At 39.5% G+C, this 27636-nt stretch overlaps 1 protein-coding gene and 1 long non-coding RNA gene across 2 annotated transcripts; one reads left to right on the plus strand and one right to left on the minus strand.

The window, feature by feature from the left end:
• Window positions 1-544: 544 nt before the first annotated feature.
• On the minus strand, window positions 545-16873 carry FAM177A1 (family with sequence similarity 177 member A1). Its single transcript, XM_043489996.1, has 6 exons — window positions 16724-16873; window positions 16506-16626; window positions 10221-10394; window positions 3544-3610; window positions 2865-2962; window positions 545-2565 (listed from the first exon to the last, which is right to left on the minus strand). The coding sequence occupies exons 1-6, from the start codon at window positions 16834-16836 to the stop codon at window positions 2359-2361; spliced, it is 780 nt and encodes a 259-aa protein (XP_043345931.1). The 5' UTR covers window positions 16837-16873; the 3' UTR covers window positions 545-2358.
• Window positions 16829-23798, plus strand: LOC122455116. The gene is made up of 3 exons (XR_006273588.1): window positions 16829-19346; window positions 20673-21256; window positions 23015-23798. It is a non-coding gene; the product is annotated as an uncharacterized LOC122455116 (long non-coding RNA).
• Window positions 23799-27636: the final 3838 nt, after the last annotated feature.

The following is a 27636-nucleotide window of genomic DNA, read 5'->3' on the forward strand; positions in this document are numbered from 1 at the left end:
GATATGGCAGGTGTGATCTGGTGAAAGCAGGAGTCCATTTTAAATATACATAATCTTTAGAAATAAAGGAAGTTTCCCTGGAATATTTCTGACATTAGTCATTAAGAATTTGAATACTTAAAATTTAAATTATATCATTTAACTTTGAATCTTCTTCTAAAGTATTATGTATATCAAAGATTACAGAATTCCTCATTCATCAGAGAAGGGTCATTTCATTTCTGGGAAGTATTTGGACATGTTTATTTTAATAGAGTATTTCAATAAAAAGTATTCTAGTATTTTACTTTAATTAAAATCATTGGTATAAAAAAAATCTGTCTAGCTTGATTAACCAGCACCAGGGTTACATTTCACAAAATTTAACTCCATTTTGTTAAGAATTTTTGTTAGAGAATTTAAGTGTAAAGATTCTCAATTGTACTGTTTAGTTTTTAAGAGAAGAAAGAATAGAAGAGGGTAGAATAGCATAAACCATGATTCAGAAGGAACAGTACTTATTCAAAGGGTTGGAAAGGAAGAAAAAGTGAAAGAGGCTTAAAAATAAGACAAAACCATTTAATGCATTTATGGGAAATTTTATACTCTGCATAAAAAAAAGTATAAAAGTTTAAGGCACAGTGAATATCTATATAAACATTACAAACTGGCCACTGTTGGACAAGTAAAAATAAAATTCAAGAAATGTAACGCCTTCATAAATCATTATCTTCCTTCTACTACAATCAGAAAAGTTTCTGAGTCAACTCTTTTACATCTGGTGCCTCTAGAGAGAGAAAATTCAGGTCACCTTTAGATACACTTGCCTTTACAGGATACCCAAATAAATATGAGTTTGAATATCTTCTCGAATGAAGATAAAAACAAGGGGAACACATCAGATTAGCATTCTTTACTGGTAAACTACAATTTATGATGACATTATATAATCTGAAGATTAACCCTTTAAGCACTAAATTATATAGTTTATACCCATGACTAAAAAGCATCATCACATGCCATGAACCACCATACTATGAATCCATGTAACTGAGGATTCCAAATAAAGAATTATCTTGCCTAAATCCTTCGAATTTCAATTGAAGAACTTAGTGGTCAGATGCTCACTGCTAACAGACCTCCATAATAAACCCACTGCACCTATGTTCTTTGTTTGAAGCTATACATTAGGCAGATATATTTAAGATTGAACTTAATGCTATTTAGAAGACTATTAACAACCATTAATCTCTAAAGGCTCTTTAAGTTTGCGAATAGGTTTTTAGCAGCCCTGTATCTAAAATATACATTTCTCCTTACATTAAGTTATAAATCAAAGTCATACAGATACCACATAAGATTCTGAACACATACAGGAATATTTTCAAAATTAGCTTCATATTATACTTTTGTGAGGTCTGCTAATGGCACAGTGGGTACAGACATGGCCAACCGGGTCAAGCAAACCATCTACTGTTGCTACTTCGAAGTGGTAAATGACAGTTAATTTCATTATGCCACCACTGCACCTTGTACAATATTTAACAGTGAACCCCTGGAGGGTTAAGTCTTTGTTTGTCCCCCAATATCACCCTGCAACTACTTCACCCAGAGGAGGTATTCAGGATTGAATGACTGACATAACCAGGATGCCATGTGGATAATCACTAGGTATTACCATTTGAATACAAATACACTGATAAATTTATCCCATAGCTAGTGTTCTTAACATGTTCAAACTTAGTTATTTAAATCTGAATAACTAATGAAAGAGAAAGTAAGATTAAGTAACCTTCATTAAAAATGGAAACCCATCTTAATATTTGGTGTTATAAACTCAAACACCTTCCCATGAAATAAAGTTAATTCTCAAGGAAAGAAAATTCAAAATGCTTTTATCGTGCTCCTTTTATTACACTCAGTAAACCATCCTTAGTATGAAATGAATAGTTAGCTATATAAATGTAAGACATAACATGAGAAAATCTAGGGGAAAAATCCTCATTTTAATCTGAGACCACAAATATCAGCTCCAGTTAGCCTTAATCAACAACTTACCTATTTTTTTCCTTACACAAAGACAAGCTTGATAATTTAACTCTTCCTAGTTGGTGGTTAAGGCTCTAGAATGTCCTTACTTTTTTTAAAGATCATTTTAAAACCAAAGCACTAATTTGACACAGTAAAAGCACAATACAAAGATCCAAATTTCATATCTGGCTTTTGCTAGATAGAGCTTAAGAATAAAGAAACATTCTTCCCTTTCTTGATAATAATTTAAAATATAAATAATTGTATTAAGTCCCAAGATCCATTGAATAAAGAATGTGAAAGTTCCTGGTATAAAAACTACCTTAGAAGTCTGATAGTCATTTCATTCTACAGAGGGACAGAGACTGGATTTTGTTTGATTTCTGTAATTACTTCACAATCTCCCTCCATTTCAAAATTGAGATTCACAAATGAACTGGATGCCAGTGTTTCTGGTTGATCGGACTGAACAATGGAATCAGCCTTCAGCTTATTTTGTTGGTATTGTCTTTCTGCTTCTTCCGACATCCTATTTTCTTCTTCTTCTTCCTCCTCCTAAAAAGAAGTAACAAGAATGGTTGAAACATAAATGTCCAAATGGAACAGTATTTTTCTCCCACTTGCAGCACCCAGCACAATGAAATATAGCTTAATTGTGCACATCAATCTTAGGAAAATCTAAGTATTACAAAATTCTAAAATATATTCTAATCCGATAAAGAATGACTAGAATGAAATGCCTAGTGTAAGGGGGCTATCTCTTGGACAGCTAGAGGATACACATCTTCATTATGCAACCCATTCAGTCCACAACAAATGAGACTGAATCAAGAAAATGTAAAAAGGAGACATACCTCCTTCTTCATCCGGTAATACTCATCAATTGCATACTGGTATTTTGGGGTGCTGATGCCCAAAACAGATGCAATCTTCTCTCCAAGAAAGTCACAAACTAAAAATATAAAAGTTATTAAAAAAAAATACAAAAGTCAAATGGTTTATATAATTCCATGTACATTTCTTGAGCCCTTTCTATGTGCAAAGCACTTTAGGAATACAAAATTTACAGTCCCTGCCCTCAGAGAGATTATCAACATTCAGTATATCTTATCTGTGTATCTTCCTTGATTTCCCCAAGAAACACTAGTGGCTCCTTCTGGGCTCCCAATAACACTGCTGGTAATAAGCAGTCAAACAGAATGAGAACAATGTCAGCGAACCAAATGGCAAAACAGCAAAATAACTGCTAACAGACCTTTTCTGTCCATGTTCACAAACATGAAAACTGTATCTAAATGAGTATAGCTGTTTTTCAGTCCTTTTTTTTCAAAGCACATCCGGAAGCTAAAGAACGAGTTAAAGTGAAGTATAAGTTAGATTAGTATCTCCAGTGGTAGCTAGCTAGCTGCTGAGAAGGGCGTGACTGAACTCCCCATTGTTTTTCCTTCATTTCTAAAACACGCTATTTGGCCAAGTTCCTGTTCTGGGAATATATGATACTGGTTATACAACATTCAAACAAAGAAGCAATACCTGAGAGGGTGGATGTGGCAGCTCGAAGCATGTGAAACCATAAGTAGGGGCCCCACGTAAGTTTTGTCTGCAACAAGAGGTTAGGTTAGCAACCTTCATACTTAAATTTATTCTGTATATCTAGGCCAGGATGAAGCAGTCAAATACTTGGTGGGTACATAGAATATTCTATAGACAGTATAACAAATAGGCTACAATCCAATTAAAAAAAATTAAAATCTTTGTAGACAGAATGTCACAAAGACATTTAACATTCACCCATACAACTACCATCACCTTAAGTCCATGGAATAACCCAAAAAAGTGGCTGTCACTGAAATGGAGTTGGTAAGTCACAACCTTGATTATTTACGAACTGATAATCCAGAGCCTTCCTTTCTCCTGTCTGGCTGCCTTTTTTTTTTTTTTTTCTGTCTTCATTGTTCAGAAACACATCAGAGTGTGTGTGCAGTCAATTGAAAGGGATCTAAGGAATCATACATACAACACACTTCTGGTTTAGTGGTGAACTGAGGTTCAGAGAAATTAAACAGGATAAGTGAGGGCATATCAAATGAACTTTTAATGGTAAGAAAATAAGTAACCAGTAAGTGGCAAGATGAGTTTTTTTTGTTAATTTAAGGATTAAAAAGGGACTAGACCATGTAACCCAAGGAAAGTTTAACATATAACTGGCAGGCTAGAAACACTGGCAGACTGCAATCCACACTACACACCTCATAGTTAACCTTGGTGCTGTAATTCCATAGAATATTTCTATAAAGCTTGACACATAGATGACAGTTTGCCTCTATGGAGGAAACTGGTCATAGGAGCATGCTTCAATATACCATATTTTTATTTATGAAAAGAAAACACAGTATAGAGCATAAGCTCTATCAAATACATTAGTCAATGTCTCCATATTGGTTTCTCAGAGAGAAGAAAAAGATAAGCCTTAATCCATAATCTTCTTAGATAAGATATGGTGATGATTATAAGGGCCTTAAAAAACCAAATACAAGAATATGTGTAAGACTGAAAACCACAGACACCAGAAACTGCTTCTTTTCTGTTGGTGAAATGGAAGTATCTTCCTTTCCTGATATCTGAAGCTGACAAGGTTGCCAATTTCAGGGTTATTTCCTTTCTTCCTGGTTAAGGAAAAATTTTCACCTGAGGGCTTTCAAAGTCATTTTGAGTGGACACTATCTGTCTAATCAAGTTCTCATGCAAATTACTTTAAAGAATAACATCATATATTTCAAATATTTTTAAAAACGGATATCTGTAAGCCTGGGCAGACAGGCTAAAGCAGAGGAGGAAACAAAATAAAAAGTAGGTGATAGTATTTTTGAAAGGACACACAAGTAAGGTAGCTCCTTAGTCTCTCTTTACACAAGAATGGACGTCCAAGCAAACAAATACATTCAAGAAAGTACTGTGTATTTCTGGCTCCCTGATCAAATCTGCTATATCTTCTATATTCAGAGCAGAAGGCATTTCTCATGTGGGATAAGGGTTAGTTCAGGGGCTCTGTTTAATATGCTCTAACACTAGTGTTTACGTATGTCTTTTACAGCAAGTGGGACAGTGCAGAAATAAAAGGAATGGAACCAATTTCTATAACACATAGTAAGTGATAGGGCCAAGAAATTACTTAGAAAAAGATTCAGCAAGCTTTTGAAGGAAAGTACGTATTTCTCACTGGACCAATTCTCTTGAGGTCGTTTCTACAGAAAATAATTGCTAACGTCCAGGCTGTAACTACCAATGGGTCAAACCTGTTCCAGAGCTAAGACACTGGATAAGGGTTCCTGAAAACCATCTATCATTAGCACACAAAGTTTTACAGAATGAATGAATGGGGCGTTTTGTTCAGACACTGACCGAGAGTCTGCCGGAACCCTGCCATCACTACCAGCATCACTACTGCCACCACCATCCCAGTAACAGGAGAACTGAGACAAGATCTAGAGTCTTCAAGACATCCAGTTTATGGGTGCAAACTCTAGTAGATTCATTCTTTTCTTCAAAAATTTAAGTATCTATTTCTTTCTGAATAATGATCCATCTCTTCCTTAATAAGGAACTATTAAGCCTTGCTATCTTGGGACTTTACTGGTGATCTAGTGGTTAAGAATCTGCCTGCCAGTGCAGGGACACGGCAGGTTCAATCCCTGGACGGGGAAGATCCCACATGCCGCAGAATAACTAAGTAACTACTGAAGCCTGCATGCCTAGAGCCCTTGCTCTGGGCGATGAGAAGCCTGAGCACTGCAATTAGAGAGGAGCCCCCGCTCTTAGCAACTAGAGACAGCCCACTGCAGCAACAAAGACTCAGCACAGTCAAAAATTAATCAAAATTTTAAAAACCTCTTTAAACCTAAGCATACATGTGTTTTACAACATTATTACACTTTTTCTATCCTGCTGGTTTTGCCATTTACTATACTGAAAATATTAAGCATATTTCTTAAATGCTTCGATTTCTACAGGCAGAAAAACTAGGCCCAAAATATAATCATTTGGAAAGCTCTCCCTTCACAATGTAAAACTTCACAACAGAAAAGTTACCAATAAATATTCACCAGGAATAAATGAGACTGTCCATTCCCTTCTACCCTCATTACAGTATACTGTCCTTTTCCTTTTTATTTATTTACTTTTATTATTTTGGCCATGCCTTGCATCTTGCAGGATCTTAGTTTCCCAACCAGGGATTGAACCCATACCCTTGCAGTGGAAGCATGGAGTCCTAACCACTGGACCACGAGGGAAGTCCCACGTCCTTTTCCTTTTTTGAAATTTGATAGGCAAAACTGAGCCCAGATAATTTTTAGTTCTGACCATATTATGAAAGGCATCAATCTGTTTATATAGGTAGCAATTATGTGCATAATCAAAGTTTTAATGTGTAATAGTTAAATACACATATATATGCATATTTGAGGAACCCTAAGCAAAACTACCACAGGTTAAAGGAATTACTGGAAATACGTTTATTCTTAAGGCACGTCTAAGGTAAAAATCTGAGGAAAATTATAAAAAGACCTAGGTCTCCATTTCTTACTTTCTATCAGGTACCAAATGCCAGGAGTATTATTCTTAAATCTTTATTTAAAATATCTGGGCTTATCTTTAACTGGGTCAGTTCTACAAACCTTCTATATAAATATAGGCCAATACCTTTCCCAAATTGCTTTGTTCTTAGATTTATGATGCATTAGAAACAAACAGAAAATGGACAGTCTGCTCTTCACATTAAGTGAAGCTAGATCTGTCTTCAGTGATTAACACCTGAGAGGATAACTGGTACTTTGCTCAAAAAGATAACAAGTTGGTGAGGATGCAGAGAAACTGGAACCCTTAGTTGCTGCTGGTGGGAAAGCAAAATGGTGTAGCCATTATGGAAAACAGTGTGGAGGGTTCCTCAGAAAATTAAAAATAGAAATACCATGTGATCTAGCAATCCCACTTCTGGGTATTACCCAAAAGAACTGAAATTAGAATCTCAAAGAGGTATCTCCACTCTCGTGCTGACTGCAGCATTACTGACAGTGGTCCAGGTACGGGAGCATGAAGCGCAGCGGCAGCCTGGTCCTGGCCACAGCAAGGGGACTACTCCACGACCGGCCAGGCCTGAAAACCAGCTCGGACTCAGCATGCTGTCTTCCAGTGAAGGAAATAAGGACAGGTTTCTTATCACCCAGGTTTCCTGTCTTAGTTTAGGCATAAGAATTCAAACAAATTCCAATGACAACATGTTACATACAGGGTAACTTACCATTTTAAGAATGGATAGGGACTTCCAGCAAAAGAGTAAGAGTAACCCTGAGGACCCACGACCCAGTGAAACTGGTGAAAATTATTTAAAACGAACATTTAAAGCCTTTGGAAATGGTCCTAAGGCTATGTGACAAAGGAGTAAACTAATCAAGAAAATAAAGGAAAATGTGGTAAGAAAATGAGAGTATGCAGTACATGAACCAAGATCATAGGCCTTCCCAGCAAAGTGAAATGGAAACTCCACTCCAGACTAAGAACACAGGGCTCCTTCTACCCCCAGCTTCCAACTAGAGGCCTTTCTTTCCAGGAAGAACAGGACATTAACCAGGATTTCTCAACCTGCCCAGAAGCTATCTATTCCTGAGACTAACTTCCAGATGAGGGCGGTTGACAGGGGAGGGCTCCCTTCTTCCATCAGTTTCCACTAACATTAACGGAGGCTCTACCTTGAGCATGGTGCAAGTAAGAATACGGGGCACTGATCCCAGTCCATTAGCCAGTGGCTCCATGCCAGAAGAGATGAGCCATGACCTAAGGCTTCCACTCCCAGCCTCAACCGAACATTCAGCTCCTAAAGTAGGGGGGTCACAGAGAAATGCACTACTATCCCTACCCCCCAACTCTGGAGCTCTACCTAAGGGATTTTGCCCAGGAGGAAAAGCAGGCCATCAGACAGATTGCTCCTAATTTCTGCCCATGTGAACTGACTTCATCTGCAACAGAAGTGGAAAAGTCCAAGCTTAAGGGTACTCTCAAAATCAGGGAAGATTTTGGTAAAAGGTACTTGGGAAGAAATTCTTCGATTCTACCAAGATACAGGATCAACTGTAGTTGATCAGTTAATTTGAAGCAGAGAACAGCAAGTGAGGAGGAAACAGAATTCGTTAAAAGAACCCATAAACTGACTAGACAGATAAACAGGCAAATATTACAACAAAATCAAGACCCTGGGAGTGGAGATTTGGGAGGAGGCAGAGGGGTGCACCCAGAGTTGTTACAATATATTATCTAAAATGTCTAGTTTCAAACAAAAAAGTATGAGACATGCAAAGAGACAAGAAAGCATGACCCATACACTGGAAAGAAAATAAAAAAGCAGACAACAAAACTACTTGTGAGAGTAACCAGATGTTGGATTTAACAGGAAAAACTCAAAGTAGCCTTTATAAGTATGTTCAAAGAATTAAGGAAACCATAGGGCTTCCCTAGCGGCTCAGAAGGTAAAGAATCTGCCTGCAGTGAGGGAGACCCAGGTTCATGGGTCGGGAAGATCCCCTGGAGAAGGGAATTGCAACCTGCTCCAATATTCTTGCCTGGAGAATTCCACGGACAGAGGAGCCTGGTGAAATACAGTCCATGGGGTCGCAAAGAGTAGGACATGACTGAGCGACTCACACACACGCACACGCGCGCGCGCACACACACACACACACACGTAAAGAAATAAAGGAAGGTATGATAGCAATGTCACATCAAGTACAGAGTATCAATGAAGAGAAATTATAAAATAGAACCAGATGAAAATTCTGGTGTTGAAAAAGTACAATAACTGAAATGAAAATTTTAATAGACGGAAAAAGAAAGTGACAGAAATGAGGGGAGAAATAGACAATTCAACAATAACAGTTGGAGACTCCAACACTCCATTTTCAATAATGAATAGGGCAACTAGGCAGCGGATCAACAAGGCAACGGAAGACAAAGAACACTATAAAGCAACCAGACCTAACAGACATCTATAGAACACTCCACCTAACAGCTCTTCCACTGCATGAAACACTTCTACAATATTCTGCATGCATTTGGAACTGCCTTCCAAGTATACTGTGTTACAGTCTTTTGAATATTTGCTACAATAGAGAATCTGGTTCTGATTTTTTTAGTAACTAAAATTTATTTATTAGAACCAAATCTGAAGAAAAACTAGTAATAACATTTTCTAAACCAAATCTGAATGAATAATTCTCTATTCTGCTACTCTGCTTCATTTTCTTCATAGAACTATCCATAGTCTGATAATTATAGTATATATTGTTTATTACTCTTCTGTCTACAGGTGTAAGAGCATAAATGTACAGTGCCCATTGCTATATCACCAGCACCTAAAACAGTACCTTTTAGAAAGTCAGCAAATATTTCAGCAACTGAACCCTCAAAATGACTACTTAGAAGGGCAACATTCCCTTTTTAAAAATGTACAACTAAAGAACAGCATGTATACTATCTATGGTGAAACAGATCACCAGCCCAGGTGGGATGCATGAGACAAGTGCTCGGGCCTGGTGCACTGGGAAGACCCAGAGGAATCGGGTGGAGAGGGAGGTGGGAGGGGGGATCGGGATGGGGAATACGTGTAACTCTATGGCTGATTCATATCAATGTATGACAAAACCCACTGAAATGTTGTGAAGTAATTAGCCTCCAACTAATAAAAAATAAAAAGAAAAAAAAATGTACAACTAATCGTAATTTTATAGTCACATCTTTTATAGTTTAGAAATTGTTAAGTTCAGCTGGTGAGGAACACAGTTAAGAACTATAGACTCCTATCTTCGAATCAAAACTTGAGGCGATATAAAAAAGAAGTGACAACCATCAGTGGTATAATATTTAATACAAGGGACAGGAATTCAAGCACTCTGCTTAGTGAAGTAAATCTGAAAGAAACCTATCCATGCTGACAAAAAACTTCTGACTCTCAAAAATAAACTATTCACGCTACTCAAGACAGGAAAGAGGTCTAGCCATACTGTGTAAAAATACTGCTTTCTACCAAAATCATAACACAATGTTATAACCAGAATATAGTTTATTTAAACCTCAAAAGGTTCCTTCTATTCAGTACTTAAGGGAAACAAATCAGTCAGAACAAAACCCACTGACAAAAGGATCATCAATATCACACCTACCGGATCAACAGTAGGCAAAACGTCTTTCTTCTCCAAGCCATCGACTTCATCTTCATCTGTGCTGTATTCTTCCATTGTTTCACCGCTAACAAAGTGGATGACTCTCCTTGGGACTTTCTTCTTTTTTCCTATGACTCCCAGTTCTACATTTTCAAAGCCTCTTTCATTACTCATCTAATGTCAATAATAAATCAGGAAAAGGAGAGTTTCAAGTGAGATTAATTTTCTTCCATATAACAACAAAAAAAAATATTTGGGGTTGCTTTATTTAGGGAATAAAGAAATATAAGCCAGTCTATAAACAGTTTTTTTTAAAATAAGACAGGTCACACACACAAAAGACTATCAACAGCAAAAATGAAGGGTTTAACGAACTGAATAATAAAGCAAACCTCTTGCACACTCACCACCAAGGTTAAAAATAAAACTTAACCAATTAAACTTTTTAAGTCAAAAGCTTAGAAATCAAGCAGCACACTTCAGGTCATAGCAATTCCAATGCTGTATAATATGTGAAGATTTGCTGGACATCAATAATTTTAAAGAATTATAAAGGAATTAATGTGCAATATCAAAGGAAAATCATACAGATAGATATACATAGGTTAGATATGTAGTATAAAAAAACAGTTTGTATTAGACAACCCTGGTAAGTCTTTAGATTTGAGTTAAGCTATGTGTGAGCAAACCAAAACCAGTGCAGCTTAATTCTGAACCTCTCCTTTTCTCAAAATGGAAGTCCCAAATTCAAATGCCTTTTAGGTCCAAGCAGGTTCCAAAAATGAGTAAATACTGCTATAGATGAAGAGTAGAGCTTTAAACCAAAGTATGCCCCAACTAAAGACATTAAAATTGAAAAACTTTAAAGCACCATGCAGGCCAAATAAAACCCATTTGTAAACCAAATCTGGAAAACAGGCCATCAGTGTTCTATATGAGAACTTCCAGACTTCTCAGTCACTAATATATACAGGACAACAGTTTTCCTGATAGTAAAAATATTTTTACAAATTTTAAAACTATAATAGTCTAAGGAATTCTAATTATATCCAAATTTCATTTCTAAGGAAACACTAATTTTACCTCATACATACGGCCAATGTTCCAAAACTTAGAGCAAACACATTTTGTGGGAGAGGATGAAGAGCTTTTCCTTGTCATCTTGTCCCAAGTTTAAATTCCTAAGAAAGCCTCTCTGGTATCTTCTTAAGAAGAGATTTCAAAAAAGCACAGCGCAAGTAATTGTAAAGAAAAATCTGACAACACTGGCTACCCCTCGGGTTAGGTACAAAGACGGAGAAGGAGGTACAGGTAAAGGAATGGTCAAGTGGGCTTTTTAATGCTTTGTGTATTTTGTTGTTGTTTTATTTTCGTGATGAGAATATGTTCATGTATTACTGATTCAAATTTAAACCTAAACCAAAACCTAAACCTAAACCTAAAATGACTACCATGCTTAAGACTTCAAGTTGGTGGGACTGTCTAGGAGAGTACAGAGTTCAAAAATTTCATCCTCTATAAGGATTCTTTGTGACCCCAGGGACTGCAGCTTGCCAGGCTTTTCAGTCCATGGGATTTCTCAGGCAAGAATACTAGAATGGGTTGCCATTTCCTTCTCCTAGGGAGCTTCCCGACCTAGGGATCAAACTCACATTTCCTGCATTGGCAGGTGGATTCCATCTGCTAATGCAGGAGATGTAGGAGACACGAGTTTGATCCCTGGATCAGGAAGATTTCCTGGAGGAGGAAATGGCAACCTACTTCAGGACAGGCCACAGTCCACGGGGTTGCAGAATGTCATATGTGACTGAGCACAATCATAAGGATTCTTACGGTTGGAGATATGCCAACACATAATTTAAACCCATGATTGTTGTTCAAACCAAGAAAAGTTTTTTGAACTGCACCTGCAAAGAGATGGAGTTGCACTGATAAAATAATGGACTTGCCCAGAATTGCCCAGTTATGCAAGTATAAGTAACTTTATTCTTATGAATTATTTCCTGTTAACCCTCTAAAGTCCTTCTTAGAAAACAGATATGGTTCTTCTCTTTCCTTCACTTTCCAAAGGTAAGTTTAGTCATAGGCCAGTATTTGAATCCAGGTACATCCAACCCAAAGAACCCATGCATTGTTCCATGACTCACGTGAACATCACTGACAGCAACTATAACTGGTACAGAGCAAATGGAGATAAAAACCTTGACAACATGGCCTATCCATAAAATAACCTGAAAAAACAAAACTACAATTCTCCCTAGCTGTCCTGGGGTTTCAAATATATGCTAGTCCTTAGTAAAGGAAAACCACCCCTTTATAGTGTCCATAAATAAGACGGACAACAAATGGCCCACCCACACCATTGTTCTTCTATCACCAATCCCTAAGCATGGTGAGCCATTCCCACCCAATCTCATTTTTTTCCCCCTTCATATGAAATTTGGTTTATGCCTGTCCTGACACCAATGTCTCCTTTTGGACCAAGACTTTACAGGCAAGGAAAAGTCAGAGGAGCTGGGTTAGATCTCCAGTCATCATATGAATTGGGTGGATCTGATGCTAAAGCACCAGTCCCAGTCAATGAACAGATATGAGACCTTTTGTAGTCCATCATCATGCCTTGTTCCACCCCCACCCCACCCCCATCAGAGCTGAAGAAGCTTTTCATTCTCCCTCTGGCAATCTCTCATTGGTTTAAGTTTTCTTTTCTAAGACACAGGCAAAGGAGAAAGGGTGTCTCTCACTGGTTTAACTATTTTGTCTTCTTTAGACAGCTTTAATGAATAAAAGCACTCTGGCTGGATCATAATAACTGGTATAAACTTATCTACTAACTCCATTAACTGATTCTTGGCTAAATTTTTTTCAAAAAGATTAAAAAAAAAAAAGCTACAAAGAGGAAGGCTAAAACATGATTCACATTTTTTCATTCTAATGCCAAAGTTAGTTAAGTACAAACAGAACTTTGAGTAATACTCTATACATAATACGCAATTTCAAAAGGCATTTTATTTATTCTAATCATCACATTCCAAATAAAGATCTTTATTAAAGAGATTTTCATTTAAGTTTTCTTTTAAAATTTTAATATTCATTTTTGATACAGTAAAACCCAAGCTTTAGGTACAACAGCTTAAACAGGAATGAGTAAACTTTTCTCACAAAGGAGAGAGAGTAAATATTTTAGGCTCTGAGAGCCATGTAATCTCCATCACAATTACTGAACTCTGCAAAAGCAGCAATGGACAATACATAATGAATGGGCTATGTTCCAATAAAACTTTATACAAGTCAGTGGCTGGTGGGATCTGGCCCACAGGCTATAGTTTGTCAATCCCTCATCTTAAGGAACCAGATTATAAAGTAGAAAAAAAAATCTGTGAAAGAACCTATGCCATGTGATTCCAACCTCTGCCTGGCAAGGAGGTGGGGCGGGAGTTAGTTAAGGAAGATACTGATAGGTAAAACCAACCAGAAAATAATTTGATTCAAAATTTCCAACAATTATGAAAGCTAGTCTCTGAATTTGCAAAGGTTTCATTTTTACAGATAAACAATAAGCCTGCTGGTAAGAAAATTGTCACTGCCAACTACACAAACTCCATTTCAACAAATGCCAATGATCTGACAAAACAATTTTCTAACACCAGGAAATTATGAACTGCAATGTCAATTAACATTTTATTATCTTTCATGGTTAACCATACTGTTTATATCTGCTTATCTTGTTTCCTTGGCCTTTTTTCAACGGCAATTATCTTTTTATATACTCCCATAGTACCCAGAACTTCTTAAAAACATGTAGTATGCTTGGAATTTACTCTGCATCATCTTCCCCACATAGGCGATCAGCAACATGGAAGTAGGCACAGTGTGTATCCTTCACTGCTACATCCTTTAGCCTACAGTTCCTGGCACATCGTGCTTGGCAGCAAGGGTGCTAATTAAACAAATGAACAAGTAGTATTGAAATTTTAACTTCTTTAATAATACCGAAGCTGAGATTCTGCTTAAAAGTCTAGTCAGAGAAGATGCTGAACGGCCTGGTTTGAAACCTAATTCTAAACACAGACCCAAGCTCCTATCTCTTACTTCCTTCGCAACATGGCCCTTGGGATTTCTCAGTTCTGACAAGCAGAGGATGGCAGGCTTTCCTTCCACCCAAGTCTCCACCTCAATGGCCTCTCCCCTCTTACTGTGGTCAACGGGGCATAGATCTGGGTTTCCCAGAAACATCTCTGCTACAGGAATGTGCATGAGAAAGCACAAAGGAAAGTTAGAAAACTGTGTGTATATATGAACGCACTTGTGTATAACAAGATTCTATATGCACAGGCAATCCCAGAAAGAATACACCAGAAACCTAACAGTTACTTTTGGGGAAAATGAATGTAAGAAACGGGCGATGGGAGGATCCCTATGATTTTTTCCTCTTTGCTCTATGGGCCTTCTTTACGTTTGAATATTCATTTTATTATTTTTTTAACCAAGAGTGCAAAAATAACATAACAGTACTAAGTTGCAACAAACAGCCTCTCTTCCAACAACATTTATCTAGTAAATCAGTATAAGTATGTATACTTTGCTACTAGAGAGATTCAAAGCTGAAATCGTGATGAAAACAATTCCAGTAACAGAAGGTAAAATCAAATGGAAAACACATCAAACACTGTGGACTAAAAGGGTCAGCTCAAGTATACCTCCTGTCACCAAGAGGTCTTGACTCAACTGAACATGACAAGTGGCTTTGTAACCATTTAGCGTTACCCTGAATTGCTTCTTGCAGGTTACCTTCCCCCTTCCTAAGCAGGAGAAAAAACAACTCCATATATAGTCTAGTCTCTGGACAACTTTTTGTTAACGCAAACTACTTATAATATTAGAACAAACATTTGGGCATCATTCTCCAGGAATCTGCAGTTTGGGGGAAATGTCTTACATTCAGGTAGTTATTCTTAAAAATGAAGCCACTCAAACGCTCTGCTCTCACTGAGGATGGGAAGATTTTACACAGAAGCAACTCAGGTTTTTAACATCAAAACTGTGTACTCCGGGGCTGGTTTCTCCCCTGGAGTGGGGAATGGCAACCCGCCCCAGTATTCTTGCCTGGAAAATTCCACGGAGAGGAGCCTGTCCATGGGGTCCCAAAGAGCTGAGCACGACTCGCCACACTACTGAGCACCCAAGTTGGTTTCAGGTAAAGGCATTCCTTCATTAGCTTTACTTGGCCAAAGATCCTACTACTACTATTTCAGACACGAAATCCAAAACAAAACAAACCTCCAAACCTTACCTAATGCTCTAAACTTATGCTATTCAATACATAAGTTAACCACGTGTGGCTAAGGCTCACTTGATTTCTGGCTAGTTCAAGCGGAGACGTGTTGAAATACACAAAGGATTTCAGACTAGCACAGACAATGAAATATCTCAGTGGTAACTGTCATATAAATTGTATGTTAAGTTTTTTTTTTTTTTTAAACAAACTGGGCTAAATAGAATATCAAAATTAATTTCGCTGGTTTCTTTTTAGTTTTTAAATGAAAATACAACTTACAATGCAGATAGCATTATGTCTATTGGACAGCGCAGCTCTGGGCCTTAGTTACCTCGTTGGTGAAATGGGGATAAACGTACACCTTGCGGACAAGTAATAAGGATTAAATGGGGTGGGGGGGGGGGAAGCCTGTAAACACATATTGAAAGTGAAAGTGAAGTCGCTCAGTCGTGTCCGACTCTTTGCGTCCCCGTGAACTGTAACCTACCAGGCTCCTCCGATCATGGGATTCTCCAGGCAAGAATACTGGAGTGGGTTGCCATTTCCTTCTCCAAACCTAGCTGCTATTTGCTAACCATAGGACAGATGCCGACTAAGGCGCTCCCAAAAGGAGAGACTGAGAAGTGACTGTAGCCATCGTCAACCTGGCTTCCAGCTACTCCAAGGACAGCCTTTCAGGTACACGCCTTCCTTCTAGCTACCGCAGACCCGAAGCCGCAACCTCACCCCGCGACACTCGAGGCCTCCCCGGAGTCTGCGGCGCTGCCAGCGGAGGGGTTGCCCCGCTGCGCCGCGACTAAAGGGGCTTTCGCCCCTTCCCTCCAGCCGATGCTCCGAGGCAGGGACACCGTGAAGAAGAGCTCCATACGGAACCTCCGGCGGACGGCCTGCTCGAAGGAAGGCCGGGCAAGCCAAAAGGGCAGGCGGCGGACTAGGCAGGCAGGAGACGGGGCTCTCTGGCCTCACTCAGCCTCGGCGCGGTCGCAACCCCGGGCGGCCCCACCTACCTGCTGTGCCGATTCCCTGAACACCGCGGCGGCCGCAGCTCCCGAGGCATTCACGGCTTCTCCCTCTGCACGGTTCGCTGGCTCCCGCTCCATCGTTGTCGCCGTCACAGGACTGCTGGCGCTGGCGAGATACAAGGTTACGGCCGATAAGCCCACTTCCATCCTCCGACTCCCCGCCCAGCTGCGGACCAAGCCAGAGGTCAGGAAATGGGACTCACCGGCAGGGCCAGCCTAGCGCCGCGCCCCGCCACGCCTCGGCGGGAGGGGCGGGGCGGGGGAGGCCTTGGGAGGTGGGGCTTGTGTGGGGCGGGGCTAATGGCGCCCCGCCCATCCGGCTCGGCACCCCGGGCTTTGCCCGCAACGGCCTAGACTGCACAACTGCGGGGCGGGGCGAAGCGGGAAGAGGTGGGGCGGGGCGTTCTGCTGTAGCGTTTCCGGCCCGGCCCAGGTCGGGAGCTCGCCTCCTGGCACCACCAGTGACGTCATGTCTCGTACCTGTACCGGGAGCGTGGCTTCGGGATCTTCACGCCGCCGCTCACCAACTGCATCCCGGGCAGTCATTCCCAGACCTTGGTTTCAGTACTGCTGAAATATGAGCAGCTTCGTAGTGTGCTTCAGAGACTTGTGGTGAGATGTGATTGCTGAAAATATGTTTTTTAATGAAAGGTTCATGCTACGTATTCCATTTCTTTTATGGATGACGATCTAGCCAAGATACCTTGAAATAAGAGCCTCGAAGGCGAATTTTGCTTCCACCTATATGAAATACTTTATATGTAACTAGAAAAGTTAAGTGAGACCTGAAGAAGAGCGAAGGGCAGTAACAAGCTTCTATTTTACAATAACAAATGTAAGGAATAATTTATTATCTGTTTAGGTGTATGTATGTTTGTAAGAGGGAACCTTTCAGACTTTTACAGTTTTTCCCAGTGTTCAACCAAATTAAAAAGTTATGATTGCAATCATTATTGCATTACTCTAGTTGGAGCATTTCCAGGTAAGTGGTCTTTTATTGTAGTTTTTTAGTATGAGAATTTTCATGCAATTTTCACCAGTTGTAGAGGTCAAAAATAAAATACACTATTTTGGTCATGAAGAGGAGCTTCATTTGATACTTTGAATTCTATTTTCGAGCCAGTCAAATTTCATAAATACTCCCCAGAGTTATGGCCTAGCTTATCTTCTGTGTCTGCAGACCCAACACCGCTACAGTCTTAGTTACTCCTTTCTCTCCTATGCAAAATTCTTTTTCTGCTTAATAATCTTGTATACGTTCTATCCTGACTATAACTATGGTGACCTAAAAACCAAATTGAAAACCTTAAAAACAGAAGTTGATTATTTGACAACCATCTATATTTTTTTAATTAGATGGAAATGCATAATCTACTGTTGCTAAGGCACACAAGTGCTGTCTAGTGGCAATAGGAAGGGGTTGAGACAATCCAAAACAGCAAAAACAAACTGCAATAAATTGAGAAGAAAAATAAAGAACCAGTTGTTAAAGGCTCCATGGATTGGCTGTCAAAAACAAGCCAGTTGTTCTACATTACATGTATTCAAAAATCCCTTTCCTGTTAAGTGGCAAGAAGGGTAATAAACAGCTTATATAATTGAAAAAATTAGTGGGATGTTTATAATTGCATGATTTTGTTTTGCAAATTGCCAATTAAACATCCAATCATGATTTTCACTGCCAGCCACAGAACTTGTTTTCATGGTTTACAAGTACATTTCTTAGTTTACTGAAAATTCAAAACACAAGTCACATTCCAAGATGATCTGGAATAGTTATTTTTTAACACAAATATGCAATTGAAGAGCAGTCTTTTGCAAAAGAACAACTTATAGAAACAGAAAAGCACAGAGATTCTAATGGTTTTATTTGGGGCATTGACATTTTTGTCATTATCTCCAGACTGTCATAGGTCAACTAAAAGTAGACAGCAAAACAACATTCCAAATCTTTCTTTCACTTTGTAATATGAGTTGTATTATATACCTGTGACAAAAAGATAAATTCAGGTATTACTATAATTTACTTGAAAATATAACTGTTACCTAAATTTAGTTATCCAATGATGCATGTAGAGCTAAAAAGGTAAATCTAGTTATACCTATTTCTATGAAAGGCTGGGAAAACAAAAATTCAATAACCAGGAGTGCCATCAGATAAAAAACAAGACTTTTCATGGTTTTGACATAACTACATATATATTTTAGTAAAGAATATTTTTAACATTATCCTATTCTTCAAATAGGAAATTATAGTTTCATAATCAGTCATGCACAAGAAAAAATGTTTAAAAGGTGTGTGAAGCAGTGGCCACTCCTGATTTGGTGAATTTGGCGAATAATCGCTCTAAAACAATCCTACACACAGAAATGCAAGACCACTAAAATCATGAATTTGCAGCTGCAGCATCTGACCACTGCCACTCAGCAGCCACCTCAACAGAAAGACCAAAATTCTCTCCAGGGTTCCTTTCAAGGCTAGGTCCCTGCCACTATCATAATCAGCCTGGCCACTGGAAGAGTTACCCAAAGTTAAAAAGAAGGCCTTATTCGCAGCCCAAAGCTACTCTCTCCGACCCTTTTCATGAACGTTCTGAGAAATTTGAAAAGCACCTCCCTTTTGTAAACAAACACTCATGAAGTTCTGAGAAAAGTTTTGGAGTCTTTCCAGTACTCCCACTAACACCACTGGGAAAGTTGGACCTTCTTTTATAGGAGCTGAGGCTATTACCACTCTTGTGTCTTGAACCCCACCAGCCTTCAGACCTTCTTCCTTAGAGTGCCAGAATGGTCCAAATGGTGTGAGTTCCAAACACGGTTGTGAAGGTAAGTCAGTTGGCCCCCTTGCCTTTCGAGATAGGTTCTTTTCAGGGAACTCATTAGTTACTTCTGTCCCTGTACACTTTTTGGGGCCAAGACCTCCTGGAAAAATTACACGCTAATATTTCCTTTTCCCTAAAAGGAGAAATACACTTTTATTTTGACTCCTCAGAGTCTACCTCTAACTATTGTCCTGATATTGAGATTCCTCATCACAAGGATTTGTTAGATTCTGTTCCTTCTACATTATGGTCTTCCTCTTCAAACAACATTGAACACATTCATTGAGACAGTTGCTCAGTTGTGTCCGACTCTTTGCCACCTCATGGACTGCAGTATGCCAGGCTTTCCTGTCTATCATGAACTCCCAGAGCTTACTCAAACTCATGTCCATCAAGTCGGTGATGCCTTCGAACCATCTCATCCTCTGTTGTCCCCTTCTACTCACCTTCAATCTTTCCCAGCATCAGAGTCTTTTCAGATGAGTCAGTTCTTCACATTAGGTGGCCACAGTATTGGAGTTTCAGCTTCAACATCAGTCTTTCCAATGAATATTCAGGACTGATTTCCTTTAGGATGGACTGATTGGATCTCCTTGCAGTCCAAGGGATTCTCAAGAATCTTCTCCAACACCACAGTTCAAAAGCATCAATTCTTCGGCACTCAGCTTTCTTTATTGTCCAACTCTCACATCCATACATGATTACTGAAAAAACCAAAACTTTGATGAGACGGACCTTTGTTGGCAAAGTAATGTCTCTGCTTTTTAATATGCTGTCTAGGTTGGTCATAACTTTCCTTCCAAGGAGCAAGCATCTTTTAATTTCATGGCTGCAGTCACCATCTGCAGTGATTTTGGAGCCCAAAAAAATAAAGTGTCTCACTGTTTCCATTGTTCCCCCATCTATTTGCCATGAAGTGATGGTACCAGATGCCACGATCTCCGTTTTCTGAATGTTGAGTTTAAAGCCAGCTTTTTCACTCTCCCCTTTCACTTTCATCAAGAGGCTCTTTAGTTCTTCACTTTCTGCCGTAAGTGTGGTGTCATCTGCACGTCTGAGGTCATTGATTGGACTTCCCTGGTGGCTCAGACAGTAAAAGCGTCTGCCTCCAATGCAGGAGACCTGGGTTCGATCCCTGGGTTGGGAAGATCTCCTGGAGAAGGAAATGGCAACCCACTCCAGTACTCTTGCCTGGAAAATCCCATGGACGGAGGAGCCTGGTAGGCTATAGTCCATGGGGTTGCAAAGAGTCGGACATGACTGAGGTTATTGATTAGGTGCTATCAATTAAGATCCAGGTAGATCCTAATAAACCTTTGCCTCACCTCAGACAATACTCTCTCAGGCCTGAGGCCCTTGAAGGATTTCATCCGACTGTCAAGGCACACTTCCAGAAGAGACTCATCATCCCACACACCAGTCCCTGTAGCCCACCGGTCTTTCCCACAGGTAAGTCTCATTCCTGAGGTTGGTATTTTGTTCAATATCTCTAAGTCATAAATAGTATAGTCATACCACATCACCCCATAGCCCCCAACCTCACAGCATCCTCAATTTAATCCCTCTGAACACACAGTTCTTTAGTTACAGATTTATATAGTATTTTCTTCAGCCTTCCTGTCCATCCAGATAGCCAATACCTCTTTGCCTTTACTTGGGAAGGACGTCAGTATACTTGGATCATTATGCCTCAGGTCTACACAGAAAGCCCTACTTACTTTTCACAGATAGTGAGAGGAGACTTGGCCAGTGTGAATTTTGCCCACAGCTCTACTTTTCTTCGATATGTTGATGACCTTTTGTTATGCTCTGCTTCTAAGGAAGCATGCCTCAAGGACAGCCTATTCCTTCTAACTCAGCTAGCACACAAAGGCAGAAGTCTCAAGGAGAAAGTTCCAGTTTGTTCAAACCCAGGTAAGTTACTTGAGTCATGCATCAAGGGCACATCTCAGTTTCCCACTTCCTCCCACCAAGTGCCATTTGAGTTGCTTTTTTAGACTAACAGGCTATTGCAGAGTTGGGTTCCTAATTTCCTCTTGTATGCACAAACCTTTTTCCCTGCTAAAAGGCAGAGGCCCAATCCTCGTTTGAAATAATGAGGCTGAATCAGCTTTTCAAACTTCAAATGTTCAGTTGGCCACAGCCCCTGCTGTAGGGCACCCTAACTATTTTCTTCCCTTTCTGCTATTTGTTCATGAAGTTATTAATAACAGGAAACACCCTTGGAGAGCTCATTCAGTCCCATGGGGGAAAACAGAGATCTATTGGCTTTTAGGGCCAACAGTTGAAGCCTGTAGGTCAAGATCTTTCACCTTGCCTCCAAGCAATAGCAGCCAGCACTGCCATTCTGCAGGTTATAGAATAGACAGTTTTGGGGTCTCCCTTATGGACTTTTGTCCCTTAACTAGTTGAGGCACTCCACACACACTCTTATCTGCTCACTGACTGACATCCTGTGAAATCTTTTTTTTTTTTAATTTTTTTTTACTTTTTTTTTATTAGTTGGAGGCTAATTACTTCACAACATTTCAGTGCATCCTGTGAAATCTTGTTTTTCTCTCCTCCTGTGAAATCTTGTTTTTCTCTCCAAATGTCTTTTTGTCTTATGGTAATGCCCTAAATCCTGCTACCCACTTAACATCAGCAACAGATAAGACCTCACATGACTGCATAACCACAGTTGATATTTTGACTAGTCTGCATCCAGATTACAAGAAACACCTTAGACAAGCTTGACATCTCTTGCTGTATCTATGAAATAGTGCTGGACAACAAATCTGGATATGCCGTCACTACTGCCTTCACTATAATAGAATCCAATGCTCTGCCCCTCGTTTGTTCAGCCCAACAAGTTGAACCACACACACTAACTTGCACCTGCACACTTTAGCCTCTGGCAAATGTGCTAACATTTACACCAATAGCAGTTATGTTTTGGGAGTATCTCATGACTTTGAAATGCTTTGGAAACAGAGAGGTTTCTTGAACTCACGGGGGAAGTGAAATTGAAAATGGCCCCTTTGTTAAGGCTTTGGTGGATGCAATCTTGCTGCATGACAGTTGGCGATGATAAGTTGCTGGGCCTTCCAAAGACAGGACTGAAGACTGGCTGACAGAGTTGCCAAGGTCGCAGCATTACAAGACTCAGGCTTCATAAAGAAACTTCTGTTGGTCACTGTTCACACCAAGTTAGCTGTGTACTACTTTGGAAGGACACCCAAGATTTAAAGGCTATTATCAGAAACGGGAAAGTGCATGCTACAGTTAGGAAAGAATAGTGATGGGCTTCTGAAGGATGCCCGTTTGACCAACATCCTTGGCTTTGGTATGGGCCAAACAACCATCCTGCTCTTTCTGCAGTCGCTCAAGAAACCATCTTAAAGTTAATACAGGAAATAACTCGTTAAAGAATTGATAAAATGATAGCCTGAGGGAAACAATACTTTTAGAGACCGCCCATAGTAGCAGCTCAAATATGTCAACGGTATCAGATCTGTCTGAGGTATAACCCACCAAAACCTATTCATATTCTCAAGGCCACTTTCCTTTACCTGCTGGTTCCTCTACTATCCAGCAACTGAATTTTAGCCAGCTGCCTCCCTCTCAAGGATCCAAATATTTTCTTGTGATGCTTTGTATGTATTGTCATTGAATGGAAGCCTTCCCTTGCAGACGAGCAGCAGTGGCCAAAACATTACTGGAGGGATTATTCTCACGTGGGGACTTCTCTTGGAATTATATGATAAAAGTACCATTGCACTAGACAAATTCCAAATGTTGCTTGTGGAGTCTGGCCTACAATGTTTCTGCTGTACCGATCAGCCTCAATCCTCTGGTCAAACGGAAAGAACTAATGTGTGTGCATGTGTGCTTGGTCGCTCTCTCATGTCCAACTCTTTGTGACCCCGTGGACTGTAGCCTGCCAGACCCCTCTGTCCATGGAATTTTCCAGGCAAGAATACTGGAACGGGTTGCCATTTCCTCCCCCAGGGGATCTTCCTGACCCAGGGATCAAACTCACATCTCTTGTGTCTTTTGCATAGGCAGGCGGAGTCTTTTACCACTGTGCCACCAGGAAGCCAAAAGAACTAATAGCATAATAAAAACATGGAATATTACTCAGCCATTAAAAAGGGACACATTTGAGTCAGTTCTAATGAGGTGGATAAACATAAAACCTATTAAATGGAGTAAAATAAGTCAGAAAGAGAAAAATACCACATATTAAAGCATATATATGGAATCTAGAAAGATGGTCCTGATGAACCTATGTGCGGGGCAGCAATGGAGATGCAGCCAGAGAGAACAGACTAGTGGACACAGTTAGGGAAGGATAAGGAGGGATAAACTGAAATAGTTACATTGAAACACACACATTACCATATGTAAAATGGATAACCAGTGGAAATTGGCTATATGACACAAGAAGCTCAAACCCAGTGCTCTGTGACAATCTAGAGGGGTGGGGTGAGGTGGAGTGGGAGGTGGGAGGCAGGTTCAAGAGGGAGGAGACATATGTATACCTTTGACTGATTCATGTTGATATATGGCAGAAACTAACACAATATTGTAAAGCAATTATCCAATTAAAAATATAAAAAACCACAATTGGCAAAACTCTCAGAGTCTTTCAGTCTCCTTGGTCTAAATTACTACTCATGGTTTTATTAAACTTAAGATACCCTTTGGAAGACACAAATTGTCACCATTTGACATAATTACTTGATGACTCACAATTCTTGACTCAAGAGTTATTCAAGCCCCTTCTGGTCAAGGGATATCTTTTACATTATTGCCAAAATCTCATTAAGACTCTAAAGAAAAAGGAGCACCTGGTTGAAAAACCTTTACACAGTAAAGCACTCCCAGGAGATGAAGAACTCGCATACCACAATTTACAACCAGGGGACTATGTTTATTGGAAAAGCCTTTTAAAGGACTCCTTGCAGCCCAGGTGGAAGGGACTTGATCAGATACTCTTTACTGGCACAGAAGTGCTCTGTGCCAATAAACCTAAAGGCACTGATTCTTGGATTCGTATTTCTCGTTTGAAAAAGGCTTCCCTACCTGAATGGGCTTCTGAAACAGTTGGAGACTTAAAGCTGAAACTGAGTGACTGAAGCGAATGACACCCAACATAGACAACTCTCCCAAGATTCAGGTTAGGCCAGGATATTCCACGATCACTATTAATGAAGTCTTTCTTGTTTTTCTTTGTTCTAATTGCTATCATCACAAAGTTGCCTTATCTCCTTCAGTATGTAATAACTGATAACAGCAACTTTCTGCTCTTCTCCTTATAGACACATTATCTGGGAGTAAAAATCTTCATGCATGGGTGCATGCTTGGAATGAAAGTTTAAAGGAAGTGACCCGGGTCCTTTGGTCACTTAAATTCGACTATGAAGGACTGGAGAATTGGAACTTTGGGGTCTCCTCCTTGCAGCTTCAGGTTTATTAATACTCTTTACCTTACTACATACAGTGGGCATCCTCCATTGGTGGTAATTCTATGAAAACCATATATCTTGTCAGAACTCTCCTGGAAAGAAGCCTCTAGCTCCAATTTTTGGCCATTCAACTAATCTATTCAGCTTAGTATCCTTTAACCAAGGCCATGAGCCACCGTTTCTCCTCTTTATATTAAAATGACTGATTTTACTTGGATAGTTTTTTCACTTGTTATTATTCTTTCTTAAAACCCACCCAGAACCTTTATGCCTGGAAGAATAATGCCCTAGTCTGCATTTCCCAAAGTCTAGCCCCTGGAGGAAATCTAACAGATTGTTGACTATGCTGTTGGAACCCCAGACTCATTCATCAAACAATGGGATTCCCTTGCCTTAGCTATTTCCAATCTTATTAATATCCCTCCACCATATCCTATATAGAATTAACTATTTTCCCAGCATACCATGTTTGCCTACTTGAATTCACAGCTCCTTTTTCCTGTTTGGTCGACAGAATCAGACAAAAACCCAATAGTTTAGAACATTTGTTCCAATAGGACCGAGAAACACTGGCTCTCATCTTTACGTTGCTGTGCAACAGAATATATCCTCATGATGATCCCCACATGTTCCTACAAGGAAGGCTTCTAGGCTGCTCAAATGTAACAGATGATTTCATTTCACTTTGACTCCTTTCTCTGCGCCCCATCTGGCTGTGGGGCGCATCTATTTGTGGTTGGAAGATGTCCTGCCTCACCACCACCTAACCCCAGGTTCTAAATGTGCCCTAGGGCTTTTACTGGCCCCTTTGATTGTATTCAGTTCTCCTGAAATTACCAAATAGCACACATGCTCTACTTCCCACCTCTTCTGAGATATCTCTTTTAAGAGATTTCAGAACTATCTAAGAATTTTATTCCCCAAGTGGAGAATTGGAATCCTTGACAATATGGTTTGAAATCTCTCTGCCAAAGCAGCAGACATAGCTAATGTCACAGTTATAGCATTAAGTTGACCAAAAAATTTTTCTAAACTCACTCATGTTATATTAGATAACTGATTTGCCTTGGACTGCCTTTTGGCAGAACATGGAAATATTCATGCTATCTTAAACACCACCTGCTATACTTGGATAAATATTTTTGGTATCAGTTCATTCAGTTGCTCAGTCGTGTCCGACTAGAAACTCAAAGTGAAGTCCTATAAAAGAAACTCGCTTGGCTTTATTCTGCTTCCCTTAACATTCCCCTAATGTTTGATCTGTTCAGCTCATCACCCTTAAATATTGGACTTGGTTCAGAATTGTTTTGGAAACTGGGATATTGCTCTTAGTAACTTAGCTTCTGTATATTGGTAAAGCACTTGCTTAAATTGTTTACATCTATACCTAACCATTCTTCTGCTTGGTTAAGGTTTGCACAGATCACTGTACTTGAGGCAGCACAGTATCACAACGCTGCCAGTGATTTTCCTGATCCATTTATTGACTCTTACACCCAACCCCCGCTTTGAGGGATATGATAAATCCACAACAGGCAACCAAGCCACTCCAGTTTTGTGGGACTAGATGTTGCTCCTGTGATGTTTTCTCCAGGAAGAATCATAGGCAAAAGGGGGAAATGTAAATGGTACAAGAGCATAAATGACTGATACTGAGGACATCCAGGTTTTCTGCCCATGTTGAACTTTTGCTGAATTCTCTATAAATTTGTTGATGTTGGCTCAGTGTCAAAAAGAAAAAATCCTGAGAACAGTACTTTTTCTAGACTAAGAAAACCATACCTTTCCCTAGTAACAGATGAGATGAACTAGATAATCCAATTGTATATAAAATACAAATTTACCTTCCAATCCAAATTCTTGGGAAACAAGAAACTTTAAAAAAAAGACGTCAACTTATGGGCTTCACACTCCCTTTATTTCCTTTCAAATGGAATGTCAAGAAACAGGTGGGTATTTCTTATACCACTTCTACCAGAAATAAAATGCTGAACCCCTTAATTGATTCCCAAAGTCAGAAATTATGGGTTCATGAATATACCTAACTCTTAGCCTATTTTGGGTTACCTCTTTATTTTCTTACATTCTATTTTAAAATCATAAAAAGCAAAAAAAGCATGATTCCTAAAGTATGCAGATATGCAGGTATTGCATCTCCTCACGATGTAGATATGGGACTTTTCCCTGGAAGGTCACAAAACTTTTTCATGTGTTTCTTAAGAAAAATAAATCACAGTCATAGGATATTACTCACTTCTGCATCTGATGAGAAGCAAGTCTTTATGGCAGAGGATGCTCAGGCCTCACATAGGGGTTTTCTTAGCGTCACTCATCTACATTATCCCTCCTACAAACAGGTGCTGGTGTGCAACTTGTTTTTCCATTTATGATCCAACTGGTACCAAAAAATGCATTGTTTTAAGGCTAATGAGAGAACATTTAGGCCAAATGAAGCTAAAAGATATAAACGCACTTCAAATAATGATTCTGAATGAAGAGAAAAGTAACGGGAGTTGTAAGCAGGAGCACAGGCTTGCCAAATTCAAGAGCTTGCGTGTACCACGTTAATATTACTGAAGGAAATGTTCCACTAGCTTTACAATGAATATTACCAAAGGAAATGTACCACTAGCTTTCAATTTGTATTTTCATTTTAAAAGTATCCAAAAATTACCTTGTATGCAGTATGCCCATATTACAGACAAGAGGTCAGCAGAGATGGGACTAGAGTCTTGGGTTAGCAATTACTCAACAATGAGCACAGATGAATTATCTGCCCCTAATGACAAAGTGTGGGGGAAAAAGTCATAGCAAAATTTCATATCACATCAATAACAAGACACA

Source organism: Cervus canadensis, chromosome 17 (assembly GCF_019320065.1).
Source record: "Cervus canadensis isolate Bull #8, Minnesota chromosome 17, ASM1932006v1, whole genome shotgun sequence".
Lineage (NCBI taxonomy): Eukaryota > Metazoa > Chordata > Mammalia > Artiodactyla > Cervidae > Cervus > Cervus canadensis.

Bases quoted from the DNA above. Each gene is read 5' to 3' on its own strand.
- FAM177A1 (XM_043489996.1), bottom strand. From the start codon at position 16,836: ATGGGCGGGGCGCCATTAGCCCCGCCCCACACAAGCCCCACCTCCCAA. The intron at 10,395-16,505 runs GTAGGTGGGGCC...TATTGACATTAG, and splicing joins TCAGGGAATCGGCACAGCAG to ATGAGTAATGAAAGAGGCTT. The intron at 2,963-3,543 runs GTATTGCTTCTT...TTATATTTTTAG, and splicing joins TGCCACATCCACCCTCTCAG to TTTGTGACTTTCTTGGAGAG.